The 17,126-nt window shown below is 40.6% G+C and overlaps 1 protein-coding gene across 2 annotated transcripts in view; it reads right to left on the bottom strand.

The window, feature by feature from the left end:
• Positions 1-802: 802 nt before the first annotated feature.
• The window catches only part of Cd109 (CD109 molecule), a 103,865-nt gene continuing 87,541 nt past the window's right edge, over positions 803-17,126 (bottom strand). Inside the window, exons 27-33 of one of the 2 annotated variants that reach the window (XM_021172854.2) lie at positions 15,471-15,658; positions 14,888-15,043; positions 13,598-13,663; positions 9,261-9,400; positions 6,549-6,696; positions 4,270-4,372; positions 803-2,156 (exon numbers count right to left, since the gene is read on the bottom strand). In XM_021172854.2, the coding sequence (XP_021028513.1) occupies positions 1,990-2,156; positions 4,270-4,372; positions 6,549-6,696; positions 9,261-9,400; positions 13,598-13,663; positions 14,888-15,043; positions 15,471-15,658 (968 nt within the window). In that variant the 3' untranslated portion in view covers positions 803-1,989. Of the gene's footprint in view, positions 2,157-4,269; positions 4,373-6,548; positions 6,697-9,260; positions 9,401-13,597; positions 13,664-14,875; positions 15,044-15,470; positions 15,659-17,126 lie in introns of both variants that reach the window. The other variant, XM_029482122.1, reaches the window with a different exon arrangement.

Here is a 17,126-nt window from a genome sequence, read left to right as displayed (position 1 = left end):
GGGCTCTGACAGTGTGTAGAGGTCCCTGTTCACTGGACTCTGACAGTGTGTAGAGGTCCCTGTTCACTGGACTCTGACAGTGTGTAGAGGTCCCTGTTCGCTGGGCTCTGAGTGTGTAGAGGTCCCTGTTCACTGGGCTCTGACAGTGTGTAGAGGTCCCTGTACACCATCCCAACTGGATCACAGCTGTTTTGTGTTTGGTTTTTTTTTTTTCTTCTTCTTCTTCTTCTTTTTCTTTGTTGACCTGCTCCAAGTTCAGCACACTTCTTGAACCAAGGCAATGGACCTGCAGAGGTAGTGGCTGCCCACCTCCATCCATTCTGTACCCAACCCATCATCTGTCACCACAGACCCAGGACACCTATTCTATTATATTATATTATTCTATTATATTCTATATATTATATTGTATTATATTATATTATATATATAGATTTATATTATATTATATTATATTATATTATATTATATTATATGACACCTATGAGCCGACAGGGAATGTACCTGTCTGGTAGCCACTGCTAACCCCACTGCATTTTGCTTACTTGTCAATCAGTGGTCGCCCCTGCCTGCTTCTGTGCAGAAGATTTCGAGTGTCTCCCCTCAGCTTCTTTCATTTTCCTCCAGCTCTTTCTGTCCTATGAAAAGAGTCTGGTCATTTTATCCTGGCCCTTGTTCACCTGGTCACACAGCTATTTCTAAATAGATGAAAATATTATAAAGCAAACTCTTTAGAGTTGTGTAATTATATATCCATTTGAGAGAGAAAAGTAAAACACAGAATTAAAGAGCAAAATTAAACCACTTCTTAGATTGATTTGTTTTAATCTTTGAATGTTTACATATGTAACCTATTTCAGGGTACTCAAAAGGGATCGCTGGAAGGGAGAGAAGGAATGAAGAGATGAGGAAAGAATATTTCTTTAAGTGCTTACAAAAAACAACAACCAATAAATCCCATACTCCAGAATCAATTTGACTGAGAACACAAGAATCTTCTTAATGACTTACAGCATCACTGGGCACCAAACAGCCCAATACCCAGACCCTGTGGCTGGAAGAGACTGAACAGAAGCCAGGACCAGCACTATCGAACTTCGGGCAGAATTGTGTCCTGACTCTCTGAGGTCTTCAAGCTCAGCTTGTTTCCCAGGGGGATGGGTAGGCTGTGACACAAAGCAATATTCCTCATACCTTCGGTTCAGAGTGTCTCCTGGACTGAGCTCTTCTAGGCCAAGTCATGTGGGCATATGTCAGAGGGTTCTCCAGCTTGCACTCCTGAAGCAGGGTCAGAGTGAGACTGTCGCCATGACAGAAGAGAACACCCCAGCAACCCTTGAAGGCAACTTTCAGTGTGATACAGCAGCATGATACAGGAAATGTTTAAGACAGGAAATTTTCTCTATAAAGAGATTGGGGAGAGTCAAGTCTGGGGCATGTCATCAGAGCTGCAGCAGAAAAAGACCATTTTACTTTTTAAAACTTACTACCTACATTCTAAAAGAGAGTCAGCGTGCTGATCAGAGAGTCTCACTGAGACAGTGGGATGGGCCTACAGCAGAGTCAGGCCAGATGTGGGAAGGAACAGAGAGCAAAGTACCTCCTGTTGCTGCGATGACACCAGGGCAGATGCTGAAGGACTGGATACAGGAGAGCCCCCGCCCCTCACATCTTTTACAAAACAGGAATAATAGAAAATAACATTTTTATTCTAGCAAAAACAAATGCATCTAATAAACTTTCTTAGAGAAGGAGATATAAAGAGACACGGCGTCGTCATCCTGGTCATCTTCCACACAAAGATTGGGTGAATTGTTTTACGTGCTTACACAAGCTCTGGCCTGTTACACTCCCCAGGCCCCCCAAGAAAGGGAAACAATTGATTTTCAGAACCGTCAGAGGCAATCATCAGTTGTAGAAAGAAAACAATCACACTTGACTTTCTGGAAATGCTAGTTTTAGACGGAGTCCTTGAAAAATAAATCATAATCAATGTTGCACAAAGTACAGAAGGATGGAGCAAAAGACGAGAAGGCTCGAAGAACGTCGAAGGGAGTCCGTGGCTCCGTCCGTGTGTGACTTGCAGTTGGTGTCTGGACTGAGGTAACATGAGGACAGCTTCACCTGGGTGTTGTAGCTTCGCACTGCCTGTCTCCCTGTTTAAAGAGGCAGACATCCAGGTTACGTCTCCTCTGTTGAGGAACAGTGATCTTGCTGAGCATAAGGGTATCATGAGGTGGTTAGTCTTCACATGGTTTATTTTTTCTTTACCAGAACAAATGCAGTGCTCAAAAGGGGGCGGGGGCGGGGGGAGGAGCACAGATTGTAAACAAACGCCAAGAAACAATGTGTTCAGCCCAAGTCATCCACAAGCTGTTGGCCAGCATTAAAAGGCAGTGAACTGGCGGCAGCTGCACACACTAATCTCTAACTGAAGCGGGGAGAATTTTAAAGCTTGATTCGTTTCATCTTCTCAAGCGCTTACTTGGGGATGATATTTTCTACTCCATTAGGATCCCTGGGAAGAGTGTCTAACCCAGGTTTCACTAAGAGACTCTAAAGATGCTAGGAAGTCATCTATGCCCCTGATGTTAGACAGGGGCACACTAGCCAACACTGCTCACACCAGGGACAATTCGTAGCACACACTGATATTTTTAAACCGCATAAATAGCCTATCACAATATAATAAACTCACCAAAACAAAACCAGCTTTGTTTCAATGTTTTTAAAAAACTAAATGCGTACTAACTTATAATCCATCAATTTGAGGTACATTTTATACTATCAATGCTATTTTAAAGACTATATAAGGTGCATATCACGTTATAAAAAGCTCACTGAAAAACTAAACATTTTGTTTTATAATTCTAATAATTTTTTTTATTTTCTCCTGTTTTTTTAAAGATTGTCTTCAATATTACAAATGTATTTTCAGATAGTTTAAAAAAACATTAGTAGGTTTGATTTTTACTATCTTTCTTAAATTCATTGTAAAATAGTTCCCTCATAAATAAGTTGTTTTCCACAAAGTATGTATTTATATAAACACATATAAATATATGTAATGTATACATTAAATATTTGGCATACAACATATTATATATAATAAAATCTGTATACATATACCTTGAATCTTTTCTCTTTTTTTGTTTTGTTTTGTTTTTTTTTTCGAGACAGGGTTTCTCTGTGTAGCCCTGGCTGTCCTGAAACTCACTCTGTAGACCAGGCTGGCCTCGAACCCAGAAATCCACCTGCCTCTGCCTCCCAAGTGCTGGGATTAAAGGAGTGCGCCACGACCACCCAGCAAATCTTTTCATTTCTTAAGTGTTTAAAATATTTTGTATGCACCTAAAGACTATGAGTTGTGGGATTTTTGCAACTAGATTAAATAATACTTTGGATAGCAGGGGACTGTTATTAGGTCCCCACAGTATATTCTATCCCTTCACCTTAGGAAAAAGGTCCTACACCTCTCTTTCAAATATCCCACAAAACCTTGGGGGAATCCTCATCAATGACAGCTGAAAGCAAAGGACCAAAGTGGGTGGGGTTAATCCCAGGAGAGAGAACCACCTGGCACTGCACCTTTGTCTCTATACCTTGGAGTACTCTATCAAGCATTTCCAGAACAGTGAGCTGGCTCACCTTATTTCAAATGAAATTACCTGCAATTACCTGATACACAGTTATGTTTGCCCTTCTCATGCATTCCAATATTCCTGAAGTACCATGAGCACTTATGCAGAACAAACCTTTAATATTAGAAACTCTAGCCACAATTACCCCCTCACACAGCTTCAGTCTGAGTTCAACTTTTCCTAATTAATTTGGTAGTCTGCCTGGAGTTCCTGGTGAAGAATTAAACCCCACGGTATTATTCCACTCCTGTGGAATCCCCCTTCACCTCAGGGGTCAGACACACTAGGGGCTTGGAAAGAAACAAAAACTTGGAAACTAAACATAACTAGACACTGTTGGTTTTCTTGTGAAGTTTGTAATTATCGCATAAACCGTAAACACACTCATAAACACTATAGGTAGAATATCCCTTTTTAACGTTCCTACCTATACTAAAGAATGCCGCGTGAGCCTTATAAATTGTCAGTAGTCTTCATTTACAGACAGCCTGCCGCCTGCATCTCCTCCATCCACACGTTTTTCCTTCCAACCAACTGTCCCACAAAACTAACCCTGCAAGATGTCACTTTAAATGAGTCAAATGCCTGCCTTGATTCCCAAAGTCTTAGAAACCCCAGATCCACTTACTTGGTTCATAGTAGTCCATTATAGATACTGAACCATCTCGAATATTTGAAACTTTGTAGTCTCTCACAGTGGGAATATTAACACAAAACTGGGATTCATTTACCTATAAGTAAATAAATAAATAAATAAATAAATAAATGATTTGAAGAAGCTGGCACACAGTGTGTTCATAAAAATATCTGAGACATTAATTTTTCTTTCATTTTAGGAAATAAATAGAAACTAATATCTGGGGAGAATTTCTGAATGTCAGGTAGTATAGTTAAGAACTTATTATACATTTTTCTTATTTAAATTCCAAAACAACACTAATAGCATAGGAATGGTTCTTAGTCCTCTTCTACTAAAGGGGATGCTTGAGATTCAGAATCATTTAGTAGACAGCTAGCCTGCTCCTGGGACCACCCAAATCTGTGTCTTGGGCAGTGCATCGCAGTTCTAGCTGTTGCGAATGATTCAGAGAAGCCTAAGTCTACAGACAAGGACCAGTCCATGGAAGCCTTCCAGAGAGACCCCAGGGAAGGGATGCATGCCACAGCTCGTGAGGGACTGACACTTATTTCTATAAATGACCCTGATTTACAACTGTGAAAATGTAAACCATCTATCATGGAAATCAATATAGATATCTGTGTGTGTGTGTGTGTGTGTGTGTGTGTGCATGTATGCATATGTATATATTATCTGAATACATACACACCACACACACATATACACAATATTCCATGACAAAGCTATGCCACTCTTGAGTATGTACTGAAAGGACTCTAACTCAACCACAACCCACCCATTCATGTTTCTTCCTGCACTATTCATAACCCCAAAGAAATGGAAGCAGCCTAGATGAGTGAATGAAGAAAATGTGTGGCATACATACACAGCGGAAGGTCCGTTTAGCCTGAAAGAAAATTAAATCACAGTATTTGCAGGAAAAGAAATGGAACTGGAAAGTGTTGTGTTAAACCAAGTCAGACCCAGAGTGCTCAACAAATACCATGTGCTTTCGCTCAACTGAAGAGCCTAGATTTTAATTTTGACACGTGTTTATGCACAGGATGGGGTGTGAGACACTAAACCAGGAAGGAAAACATGAAGAGGGTGGGGGCACAAAGGATCCTAATGTGGGGAAAGGGTAATGGAATATATGTGAAGTGAAAGCAGAAATGGAGGCTACTGGGAGAGAGAAAGGGTGTTAGCTAGAATGAGCAGGGCCGTAGGGGCATTTCTATATACAAATGAAGATGCCATAATCAAACCCTTCGCCTTGTTTGTCCGATTATAAAAATTAATCAAAAAGGAAAAACGATTTAAAAAGAAACTGCTTATCAGGGCAGTGGAGAGGGTTCTGTGAAGTGTCTTCTGCAAGCAAGAGGTCCTAAATTCAGATCTCTGGAATTCACATAAGAAAGCCAAGCATGACACCATGTTCCCGCAATCTGGCACTCAGGAGTCGAAGACAGACAAATCCCCAGAGCTCGCTGACAGGCCAGCCTACATGAACCATAAGCCCCAGGGTCACTGAGCTATCCTCACTCATAACAAGAAGGTGGAGAGTGATGGAGGAGACAGTCAGTGTCAATTTATAAACTCCACATGCACATGCACACCAAATGTACACACAAAAAATTAATATTCCAAATGACTGTATAATATATATGCAAATATATATGTATACTATATATACATAATACTCCAATAAAAACTTACTCAGCTCTTTATAAAAAGACCTTCCTCGGGTTCATCATTAATAGTAACTCTCACACAGTGATATCTTTCTTTAAACTTGTGAGTGTATCCATGGTATGTGTATGTATATGTGGTTTATGTGTATTTGGTGGGGGCGGTGTAGATTCACCCATGCATATGAAAGCCAGAAAAGAGCACCAGACATTCTATTCTATCAGTCTCCACTTTATTCTTATGACCCAGGGTCTCCTGCTAAACCTGGAGCTGGGCTGACTGCCAGGAGGCCCTGGGATCCTCTTGTTTTCGCCCTCCACAATGATGGGGTTACAAGCATGTGTAGTCATGCCCAGTTTTTTGTATGGGTCCTGGGAACTGGAATTCAGGCCATCACACTGTACAGAAAGAGCCCTTACCCACTGAGCCATCTCCTCAGCCCCAGTGAGGTCTTTTAATAGAAAAAAATATCTGATTGTCATATCAAAATCATTCAAAAACAAAAAAAGCTGAAATGATGATCTAATACTTAATAGGCTTCTAAACACCATACACAGAACCTTCCACAATAAAGGTTTATGAAACATCTTACTACTTACAGAATCTAAATAAAGGTTGAGTTTCCCGTTATCATATTCCACTTTCTTCAGGGTCTCACTCAGAGGAATTGAATCTGAAGATGCACTAAAGCCACTGAGAAGGTTCACTTCCATAAGGACCATGCCTGTCCTCTCTGAACCCAAGTGACTGTATCAAAGGAAGACACAAGGAGAAAAAGAAAACCTTTAGGAAAAACTTCAACACATGATCTATATGTAAAACTTAAGTCTTCCAAATATTGCTCTAAACACTGTTCAAGCACAACTAAAATTCACTATAGGAACATTTAGAACACGTTTTCTTCTAGCTGTGGTAGTTTTATAACTTGTGGTGACAAGTGGAACGAGAGCTATAAGTGGATTCTTGAATAGGATGCAATGAGGAAGGCTCGGCTTGCAGGCTGTAGCAGGGACAGTGCATAACCATTCAATGGGTTCTAATGGCACTTTATACTGGTTCTAAACTAAATATTTCTCAAAACATTGGCATTCTTTCAAAAGTTGGCAGTACCAACTTCGGCTGCTTAAAACAGATGAAGAGAGGTGTCACTTGGCCTCTCTGTGTAGGTCCCAGTCTGAGACACAGAGGTATGATACTCAGCCAGTATTTGATAAATGAATCAATCAATCAATCAATCAACCAATCAAGAGAAAAGCAAGGGTGGAATTACTGACTGGCTAGAACTATCTAGTAAGGCCTAAAGGAGATGCATGTAAAGATTTCGTTTAATGTCTGACATATAGGTTTGGGATACATATAGGTCCCTCCTATGATAGTAAATAATAATATCTTGATGTTTTCATTCTTTAATAGAGACCAGTTACAAAGTTAAATAAAGAATAATGAAAGTCCTGTTTCCTTTCCTGCTGTAGAAATGCAAATAGCCCCAACTGCTGGTCAGAATACTCAAGAAAGGGGGAGGGGGAAGGGGGAATGGGGCAAACACATGGGCTGTTTCATCTCAGTCAAATGACAAGATCCAAAGGTACAACAGATAGTAGTAAATAACTAAGAAAGCTGAGTACCTAGATCAACACCCAGAGATAACCTTCATAGAGCACCAGTGGCTTCCAGCCCAACAACAAGCTGAGTTCATCATTGAAATGCCTTGAGATATTTGAAAGGAGCATCCTAGATGCAGAACATTTGAAAGTCACTTCTTTCTCAACACCAAGCAATGCTGGGGTGAGAAGACAGACTGACCAAGGAAAGCTTATGAAGCCTCTGGATTTAAGAGCTTTCTCTTGGTTGTTCTCAAAATCATGTGCACAAGCATAAGTAACAGGCTGGAGAAGAAAGCTGCACAGCTCTACTGGGAGATGAGCATTTCTGCAGAAATGAGATTTTCAAGTGCTTCTAGATACAGACCAATTTAAGAACACTTCTGGAAGCTTCAGTTACTAGCACACAATTACCCAAGACCAGAATCTTCTAAAGTGGAGTGTTTTCAGTATCTAAAATAACTATTCTTTTTTTCTGGATGTGTATGCTGTTATAAATTTTGGACCAAGAGTTAAAGGTAAATCTGAAACCAAAATGAAATTATTTCAACAAGAAAATAACCGTTTGTAACATTAAATAAGATTCAATATTTTACAGTTTTCCTAAATTAGACTTAAGTTTTATGAGGTTATATCTTTATCATCAACCACCCCAGGATTTTGACTAGGTTCACTTGGAGTGGGCCTCAAATACCATCATAAAGTGTCTAGTTATCCCCAAATACTTGCACCATTATCACATCAGTGGGCACATCTTGCCTGGTGGGTTAGAATTGTAATACACAGGATCAACAGCAGGGAGAGATCACTGGTGAGTGTTCTACCCCCACACCCTACATAGCACCTTCCCTCAGAATGAACACTAGCCAGGAAGGAGAGAGCTGGAAGCCCAGCTCGTCCACCTCCATTTCTCTATATCCTGTAACCAGAATGTGTGATGTCTTCATCAGTAGGGTCTTACCATCTGGTTCTGATGAACAGCCAAGAGTAATGGCAATAGCCTGCCTACTTTTGGGGTCCTCTGAGACCTCTCCCACCATCAACTCCTAGGAGGGTAATCCACAACTGGCACTGGGAAAGAAACAACTTCCTTGTTTGAAACTTTATGACTAAATGGCTCAGTTGGTCAAAAATGAGCTTTGTAACTGGAGCTCGAGCCATAGAACCCAAGGTGTAAGGGAAGAATCAACTGCAGAAAGTAGTTCTCTGAATTCCTGATACATACCATGCCCCACGCATGCTCTCACTGAGATGTATGTATCCTAAACCCAGCAAGAATCAACAAACAAGAACATTTTAGGGGCTGGAGAGCTAGCTAGGTGGTTGAGTGTGCTGGCTGGCTGTTCTCATGGAGGACCTGGGTTCAATTCTCAGCACATATAAAGTAGATCACAACCATCTGTAACTCCTGCCCCAGGGGACCTCATGTTCGCTCAGGGCTTTCTCAGATTCCCTCAATAAAATAAAATAATCTTAAAGAATTTATTTACTTCTATCCGAATTTGTTATAAATACAAAGAAAACTTGTGAACATTTTTGGCCGACCTAAGAAGGGCTTAAACATAGTTACCTGCACTTCTAGTATGAAATCTGTGGAGCACTGATAAAAGAAATCTCTTAATAGGGACTCCTGCAATGGTCCCACTTGACAACCATACAAATTAAGCCTTGAAATCTACTTTCTTAAAGGATCCGTTCACAGATACCTACCTTGTGCACACATTCAGATTCAGGTGACTGATGTCGTCCTCATTGTTCACAATGACGTCTAAATCAAAAACTTCTTGATTTTCGGTAGATCTCTGTCTTCTAGAAGAACCTGAACCTTTCACGTTATAGTCAACATTAAGCTGCAATAGAAAAAAGTTTCAATTAGCTTAAGTGAAGTTATAGACATCAGAGAGATGACGGCCACCTCTTTATTAAACCACCTCAATTTCTATCTACATGAAACTTAGCATATGTGACAAATTAACAGCAGTAAGCTGTTTGCAATTGTCTAAATAGTAGGTAATAATTCTTTTGTAATAAAACCAATTAAAGTTATGGTTAAAAATTATTTTTAAATTACTTTAAATTTGTGCTTAAATTATTTTTTAAAAAAAGTACCAGCCAAAAAAGTAAGCATCCTTATCCAATGCTTTTGTAAATGTTTGTCATTTTTATTGAGAAAATTATTAGGTGATACACCAAAGTAATGTCAGAACACTAGGGATGATATTTGTAGGTAAGAAAAAGAAGGGGGGGGGGAAGGAAAGCTACAGACAACCTTCTCGAAAGCATTGACTAATGTGTAATTAATTTAGTAATTTCTAAGCTTTGCTATTTTTTTTAAAGCTTTGCTATTTAAATGGAACTTCAGAACTCCCAGTAAGACAGGTCAAATTCAAATACCACCTGTCCAAATGCTGAAGATTAGATTTCATCATAAACCATTTTTCAAATATGTTAAAATAAATGACAGGTCAACGGAGTCTTTTTCAGCACATGCATCTTCTGTACCTAGCTGTGGCATGAACCGTACCATGGGAACAGCAGAGCAATGTGAGGACCAGTGTCTTTCTCAAAGCTTCCCCAAATCAGAAGCTTAGGAATGTGCTCAAATTTCTCTAGGCTGCCTCATCCCAAATAGAATGGAATTTTTAAATATTTCCTGCATCTACGTATTTTGAAACAGAATATCATAGATATTATAGAACCTGATATTACTATGTAATACTGAATTTCCCTTTAATTCTACTTGAAATGTATACATGACCCATGCACACCTCAGAAGCAAACATCTGGTACTCTTACTGTATTTAAGCACTTTAAACTATCTCTTGCTAAGCCTCCTCTCCTCAAATCTAATTTTTCTGTTTTGCCACAATACAAGTTCATTCACTTGCTCCTTCTGAGTGTGTTACTCTGGATATTTTCCAAGTCTCTTTTTTTTTTCAAACTACAACAATTAATTATTAAGTATAATATTAACTAGGATTGTCCCCAGAGCAATTGAAGAGCAGCTTTCTAACATCCAAAAACTATCTGTTAACATTAGCATCTGCCTTTCCATGCATGAAGCTGTCCCTTTAAGAGTCTAGTGTCATCAAGCAAGATGGCTATGCTTATCACTAGAGCAATGGCTAGCATCTATCTATAAGGATAGGGGTTGAGAGTGAGCCAACAGTAAAACTCAATTGTCTATTCACACAACTTCAAAAGAATGTATTCATCATCTCTTAGACTTTTCATGCCCCGGTACGTAAACATTTACTGCAAACCTGAGAGCTCCCTTTGCACTCTTTCCAGAGATCTTAGAAAAATATTCACAAAAGGGATCTCAATTCTTATTTCTGGGTGGTTGAGCTTTTTACATTTTCCCTCTTTCGTGAGAAATGCCTATGAGTCCCTCTCTCTTGTCTTCTGAATTTTGATACAGACATCAACTAGTGACCAATCTGACCAAAAGGTCTGTGTTTCCCAGTGTCCTTCAAACCTCCATCAATAGCTTCCAGCCAGCGCAGTGCTTCCAACAAATGTGGTGATTTAAGAAGACTAAGTTTCCAATTTTGTCTAAAAAGTGCTGCATAGTTACTCTTGGATTTATGTTTTGCAACAAGCAGCAGTCTTGGGAATAAGAGTTTCCCGTGGTTCTTCATATAGAACCACATAAATTATTTCCTATTTTTTTATTCTCACTGGAGAAAAAAAAACATTTCATTTCACTATAATTATTTTTCCTTGCCTTTTTTTTTAAGATGCTCCCTGTGTCTTGACTATCATGCAAAATAATCTTAGGGAGCCAGATTGAAGGCTCAGCCAATAAAAACGCTTGCTGTGCAAACCTGACCAGCTGAACTCTTTTCCTGGAACCCATAATGAAAAGAGAAAGCAGACCTCCTCACATGCACAGAGGTACGTGTGCACCAACGCGTACATACACATGCACATGTGCACCAAAAATAAATAAATCATCCTTTCCAAAAACCTTGAGAACTATTGGGCAGTTTCCAAAACGTATCCGTTTGGCCAAGTGTGTCTTCCCTGTTGAGCAATCATCACACCTGCACTGCCTAACTCGGTTCAGTTTGGCACAAACCAGGCATCTAGAAGGAGGGGATCTCAGTTGAGGAGCTGAGTCTTCAGGTTACATAGGCCAGGCGGCAGCTCGGAGGGGCATTAATGATTGGCGTGAGGGGGGCCAGCTAACCGGGGCAAGTGGTCCTGGGTTGTATAAAAAAAAAAAAAAAAAAAAAAAAAGCAGGCTGAGGAAGCCAAGGGAGAAAGCTAGTAAGCAGAAGTCTTCCATGGCCTCTGTTTCAGTTCCTGCCTCCGTGCTCCTGCCCTGGCTTTCCTTCATGATGGTCTGACACTGAGTTGTGTAAGTCAAATAAAACCCTGCCTTTCCAAGTTGCTTTTGGCCACGGTGTTTTATCACAGCAACAGAAAGCCAATGAAGATGCTCTTTCTCTCAGTTAAAGTAACTGTACCAGGGTTTTTAAAAAGTCCTTTTTGTTGGACCCTTTTGGAAAGGGGAGCAAACTGGGAGAGACGGTGGCCGGGACAAGTGTGGGTAACTAAGGGCGTAACTGTGATCAAAATATGTTGTCTGCATGTATGAAAATGTCATGCTAAAAACTACTACCAAATAGCATTAGTGAAGGCTTTTAAGAATATCTTTTTGCGGCCGGGCGTGGTGGCACACACCTTTAATCCCAGCACTCGGGAGGTAGAGGCAGGCGGATTTCTGAGTTTGAGGCCAGCCTGGTCTACAAAGTGAGCTCCAGGACAGCCAGGGCTACACAGAGAAACCCTGTCTCAAAAAACCAAAAAAAAAAAAAAAAAGAATATCTTTTTGCTCTAGTAGCCATTTTATTACCCTCTAAGTGCTTGTTTGGTTTGTTCCCACTCAGGCCTTGTCATTTGTTCTCCGGATTTCCATTAAGATTACTTTAAAGGCTCTACAGTCTATATAGGTCTTCAGTACGATTACTCTAATCAGTGCTTTTCATGCTATCTCCCTTTTAACTGCAGCACTCATTGACCTTCCAAAGTAGACTTGTAAGCATTTTCCTCCTGCATCACGGCATCAAACATAATATAGTCATGCTCTAATTTTTTAATTTGCTACTTCATGAGGTTTTACTTTAAAGAAACACAATGTATCAAGACAACTTATGAAGCCATACTGACCTTCATATTCTTAGATAAATATTAAGAAGTTACAAATAAAATACATATTTATTCTCAGGCCCTCACATTGTATCAACTAGCAATGTAAATTTTTAGTTTCATTTGAAATTTTAAGTGTGTGTGTGTGTGTGTGTGTGTGTGTGTGTGTGTGTGTGTATAGTCTTACACACAGAGGCCAGAGGTGCAGGATTCCTCTAGAGCTGGAGTTATAGGTAACCGTGAGCACGTGACATGGGCGCTGGGACTTGGTCTTTTTGGAAGAACAGCCTTTGCCCTTAACCACCAAACCATCCCTATAGCCCTCAACACTATAATGTTTTAACTGTGTTTTCAAATACAACAAAAAATGTAGGCACCAAGCAAGGTGACACGTGCATGAAATCTCAGCACCTTGGAGACTGAGGCAGGAGGATCACAAGTTTGAGACCAGCCTGAGCTACAATGTGTAGCTGTGTCTACATAGTAAAACCATGTCTCAAAGGAAAAGAGGGGGTTTCCCGACTGTTTGTATAATTCACACTGGTGGGTTTCAACTTAAACTTCAAAAAGCAAGCAATCTCTAAAAGATGTTTTTCAAGTAGATTGCCAATACAAATAATTAGTTTATGCTCTAGTTAGTAACATCTCTAATACTTCTTATTAAAGAAGGAAACATATCTAGGGCAACATGGGGAAGTAGGTTTTCTTCCTCCTTTCCCTATGTGCATCCCAGGGATCAAACTCAGGCTCGGCAACAAGCACCTTTATCCCAGGAGGCATCTTGCCAGCCCTCATTAAAAGCCTCACACAAGCTGTCTAAGTTAAAGGCTTAGCAAAGGATGGTTAACAGAAGTCATACTTCACCACACAAAGAGACAATCACACAGACATACCTGACAAATAGCAAATCCCGAGCCATGTGCAGAAACATTAACAGTGATGGGATCTAGCGCTGTAAGCTGATAAAGGTAAGAGAGAGAAAGTGAGGGAGTCGAATTTGCCACAGACAGATCATTCCCAGTAGCACGAGTTCTGTGCCGTATCCCACACCAGAAGCAGAGGTAGTCCTGGAGAATGCTGGGAGCTCTGCATGGTCTCAATGATCAAAGGCTCTGTCTGCATCAACCATGTAACCCGGGCGAAGTGTTCTCCAAGCTCTTTCCCCCCAAGCCTTTGGGGAGGCACAATCCGTGCTCCTGACCAGAGTGCTCCCCTGTTGGAGTTGAAGCATGTCTCCCCGACCTCCCTTCATCAGGGCCGACCATGAACACAATCACTATGCTTAGCTCTAGCCTTCTTTTCCTGTGTCATGACTCCTTCTTCACCTATCTGGCAGCATAATCTTTTATTGTATTTTAAAGTAAGAATGACTGTACGTGTTTCTAATCCCAACATCCTGGAGGCAGGGGCAGAAAAGAATTATGAGGTCGAGGCCATCCTGGACTACATAGTGACTTCTATGCTACCAGAAAAAAAAAACATAATAGTGGTGATGATGATGATGATGATGCCAGACAGTGGTGGCACACACCTTTAATCTCAGCACTCAGGAGGCAGAGACAGGTGGATCTCTGTGAGTTCAGGGCCAGTCTGATATACAAAGTGAGTTCCAGGACAGCCAAAGCTACACAGAGAAACCCTGTCTTGAAAAACCAATTAATTACATAATTAGTTAGTTAACTAACTAATTGATTAACATATAACAATAATCCTACTCCCAATCCTCACTGTACTAAGAGAACAGGAAATACAGCTGAAAGAATAAGTATATGAGCCAGTGGGTTTAAACCCCAGGTCTACCATCCCTCACTTGTCTCCACTGCGAGTTTTCTGTGTCAAACTGTGGACAGCAGGCTTGGCCTGAGGCCTAACTGCAGGAGCACCTCTACAATGTCCATGCAACGCTGACACTCAGTAGGTATCACTCCTTCCCACTGGGAAAGCGTTCATATCTTCTCTTCTGCCCATCTTTCTTTCTCTCAAAGGTCCCATCTCCTCCACCCTTCCTTAGTAAAGAAAATCCAACCAAAAGCAGGACAGCCTGTCTCTACCTTTCTATGGAGCTCTGGGAAGAACTCTTTGTTGAAGTGAATTAAACTTGACTCTAAAAAGAAAAATTAAAACAGTATTCCAGAATAAAGAACCATCTACGCAGGTTTTAAACGACCCACCCCTGTCTTCACCTCTTCCTGCTGAAGGAGAAAGAGGTTCTGGGAGTCAATCCGGAAGTGTATGGATCTTGGTATGCCAGGCCCTGTGACGGTCAGTTGGATATCTGTATTTTCCTTGTGCACAAGGGCTGAAAATTCAGATAATGCCTTCAGGGCCACAACAGTATCCTGTTGAGAAAAAAAAATAGTTATGCATTTTTTTTCTTGAAGTATCCAGCAAGATCTCCAAAGAAAACAGTGAAGGCAACATTTGGGAACCTGCTGCACAATTTTTCACTCTTCTTGAGAGAAGACTGCTTTCTCGGTCCTCTGGGGGTCTCTTGCTAGGAGTATGCAAGAGGCTTAACAAACTACTACCACACAGACCTGAGCAACATGCTTACGTCAGTTACCGCAGACACAAAATAGCTAATAAAGATGGAGAACCGATAAAATCTTTATGTACTGGATATGAAGCTCAAATAAGAAAAGCACTAAAATTACCATGTTAAGCCTTTCATTTAATGTACGGAACTCGTTATGAAAGGCAGCTATGCTTTTCATAGATATTAGAAATTATCTTTTTTTCAGGGGAAAAAAATCTATCATCTCTCACCTGAGTGGATACAAAACCTCCCAGGCTGTTTCTTTGCTGGATGAGCCACCTCATAACCGGGATTCCCTCAGACACATGGTGCAGCGTGTGTGCCAGCAGTGCATAAGCAGCGATTTCAATGTCCACGGAGCGCGGCTGCCAGGACTCAGAGAGCGTGGGTCCTGATGACAACCAGAACTGTGTGTCTCCTAAGAAAAAAGGAAACCATACTGAGCAAACGCCAAAGAGCTTACGGTTGATACAAGAAAAACATGTCTGTAAACGTTCAAGCTCTATTTGACCAGCAAAAAGCAGATTATATATATATATATATATATATATATATATATATATATATATGCCTATATAAGCACATATAAACATGTTACATTTTAAACTGTTACAGTGTAGAAATTTTCATCCTTTCTTTGTTGCCTGCGTTTGAGAATGTTTTGATTAAAACATTTTCCCAAGGGAAACACCATATGTCTGGAGCAAGACTAAACAGTTATAAATAAAAAGGGGAAACATACATACACATACACACACACACTATATATATATACACACACACACACACACACTTTTTTTTTCCTTCCACAAATAGTTTCAGGCACTTGGGAAAGAATCCTGTTCCAAGAATGTATCAGAAACCAGCTCTCATGGTCTGTCAGACCGCTCCCCTTTTCTGTCCACTCAAAGCTTATGTTATAAATTCAAAATCCAGGCCCCAAGAACAACTGAGCAAGCATGGCTAGGTCAACAACCTTCCCAAGATAATCCTGCTCTAGCCTGTTAGCCCCTCCTGCACGAAGGCCTCTGCTTGCTCTCATCCTCAAGACGGTGATGGAGAGTGAGACAAGAATCGCAGTCGGCCCAGAACAAATTCAGGTGCATGGTAGCGTCTGTGTGGTACATTCACTCTGCAACCCTGGCACAAGTAACGAGGACTGGACCTAAACTATTAACCTTAGTGTCTGTCTCTACAGTCTGTTCTGAGAATTATTCTCTCCTCTCTCTCTCCCTCTCTCTCTCTCTCTCTCTGTGAGTGTGTAAGTGTTTGAGTGTTTGAGTGTGTGTGAGTGTGTGTGTGTATGTCTGACTGTGTGTGTGTGTCTGTGTGTATGTCTGACTGTGTGTGTGTGTCTGTGAGTGTTTGTATCTGTGTGTCTGAGAGTGCATGTGTGAGTGTGTGTGTCTGTATGTCTGTGTGTGAGTGTGTGTGTGTCTGTATATCTGTGTGTGGGTGTGTATATGTATATATATATATATATATATATATATATATATATATGTGTGTGTGTGTGTGTGTGTGTGTGTGTGTGTATGTGAAGGGCTATGTGTGTCTGAGTGTGTGTGTGGGAGTGTGTGTGTGTGACTGTATGTGAAAGTGTGTGTGTGAGTGTGTGTATGTCTGTGTGTGAAAGTATGTGTGTTTGTGTGTTAGTGTGTGTGTGTATATATCTATGAAAGGGGTGTGTGTCTGTGTGTGTCTATGAATGTGTGAGTGTATGTGTTTGTGTGTGTCTGTGAGTGTGTGTATTTGTATGTGTGTGTATGGCTATGAATGTGTGTGAAAGTGTGTGTGTTTGTGTGTGTATATCTATGAAGGGGGGTGTCTGTGTATGTGAATATGTATGTATGTATGTGACTGTGTGTGTCTATGAGTGTGTGAGT

This window comes from Mus caroli, chromosome 9 (assembly GCF_900094665.2).
Source record: "Mus caroli chromosome 9, CAROLI_EIJ_v1.1, whole genome shotgun sequence".
Classification (NCBI taxonomy): Eukaryota; Metazoa; Chordata; class Mammalia; order Rodentia; family Muridae; genus Mus; species Mus caroli.
Note: the sequence above shows the minus strand (reverse complement) of the source record. Positions and strands in the feature narration are given on the sequence as shown.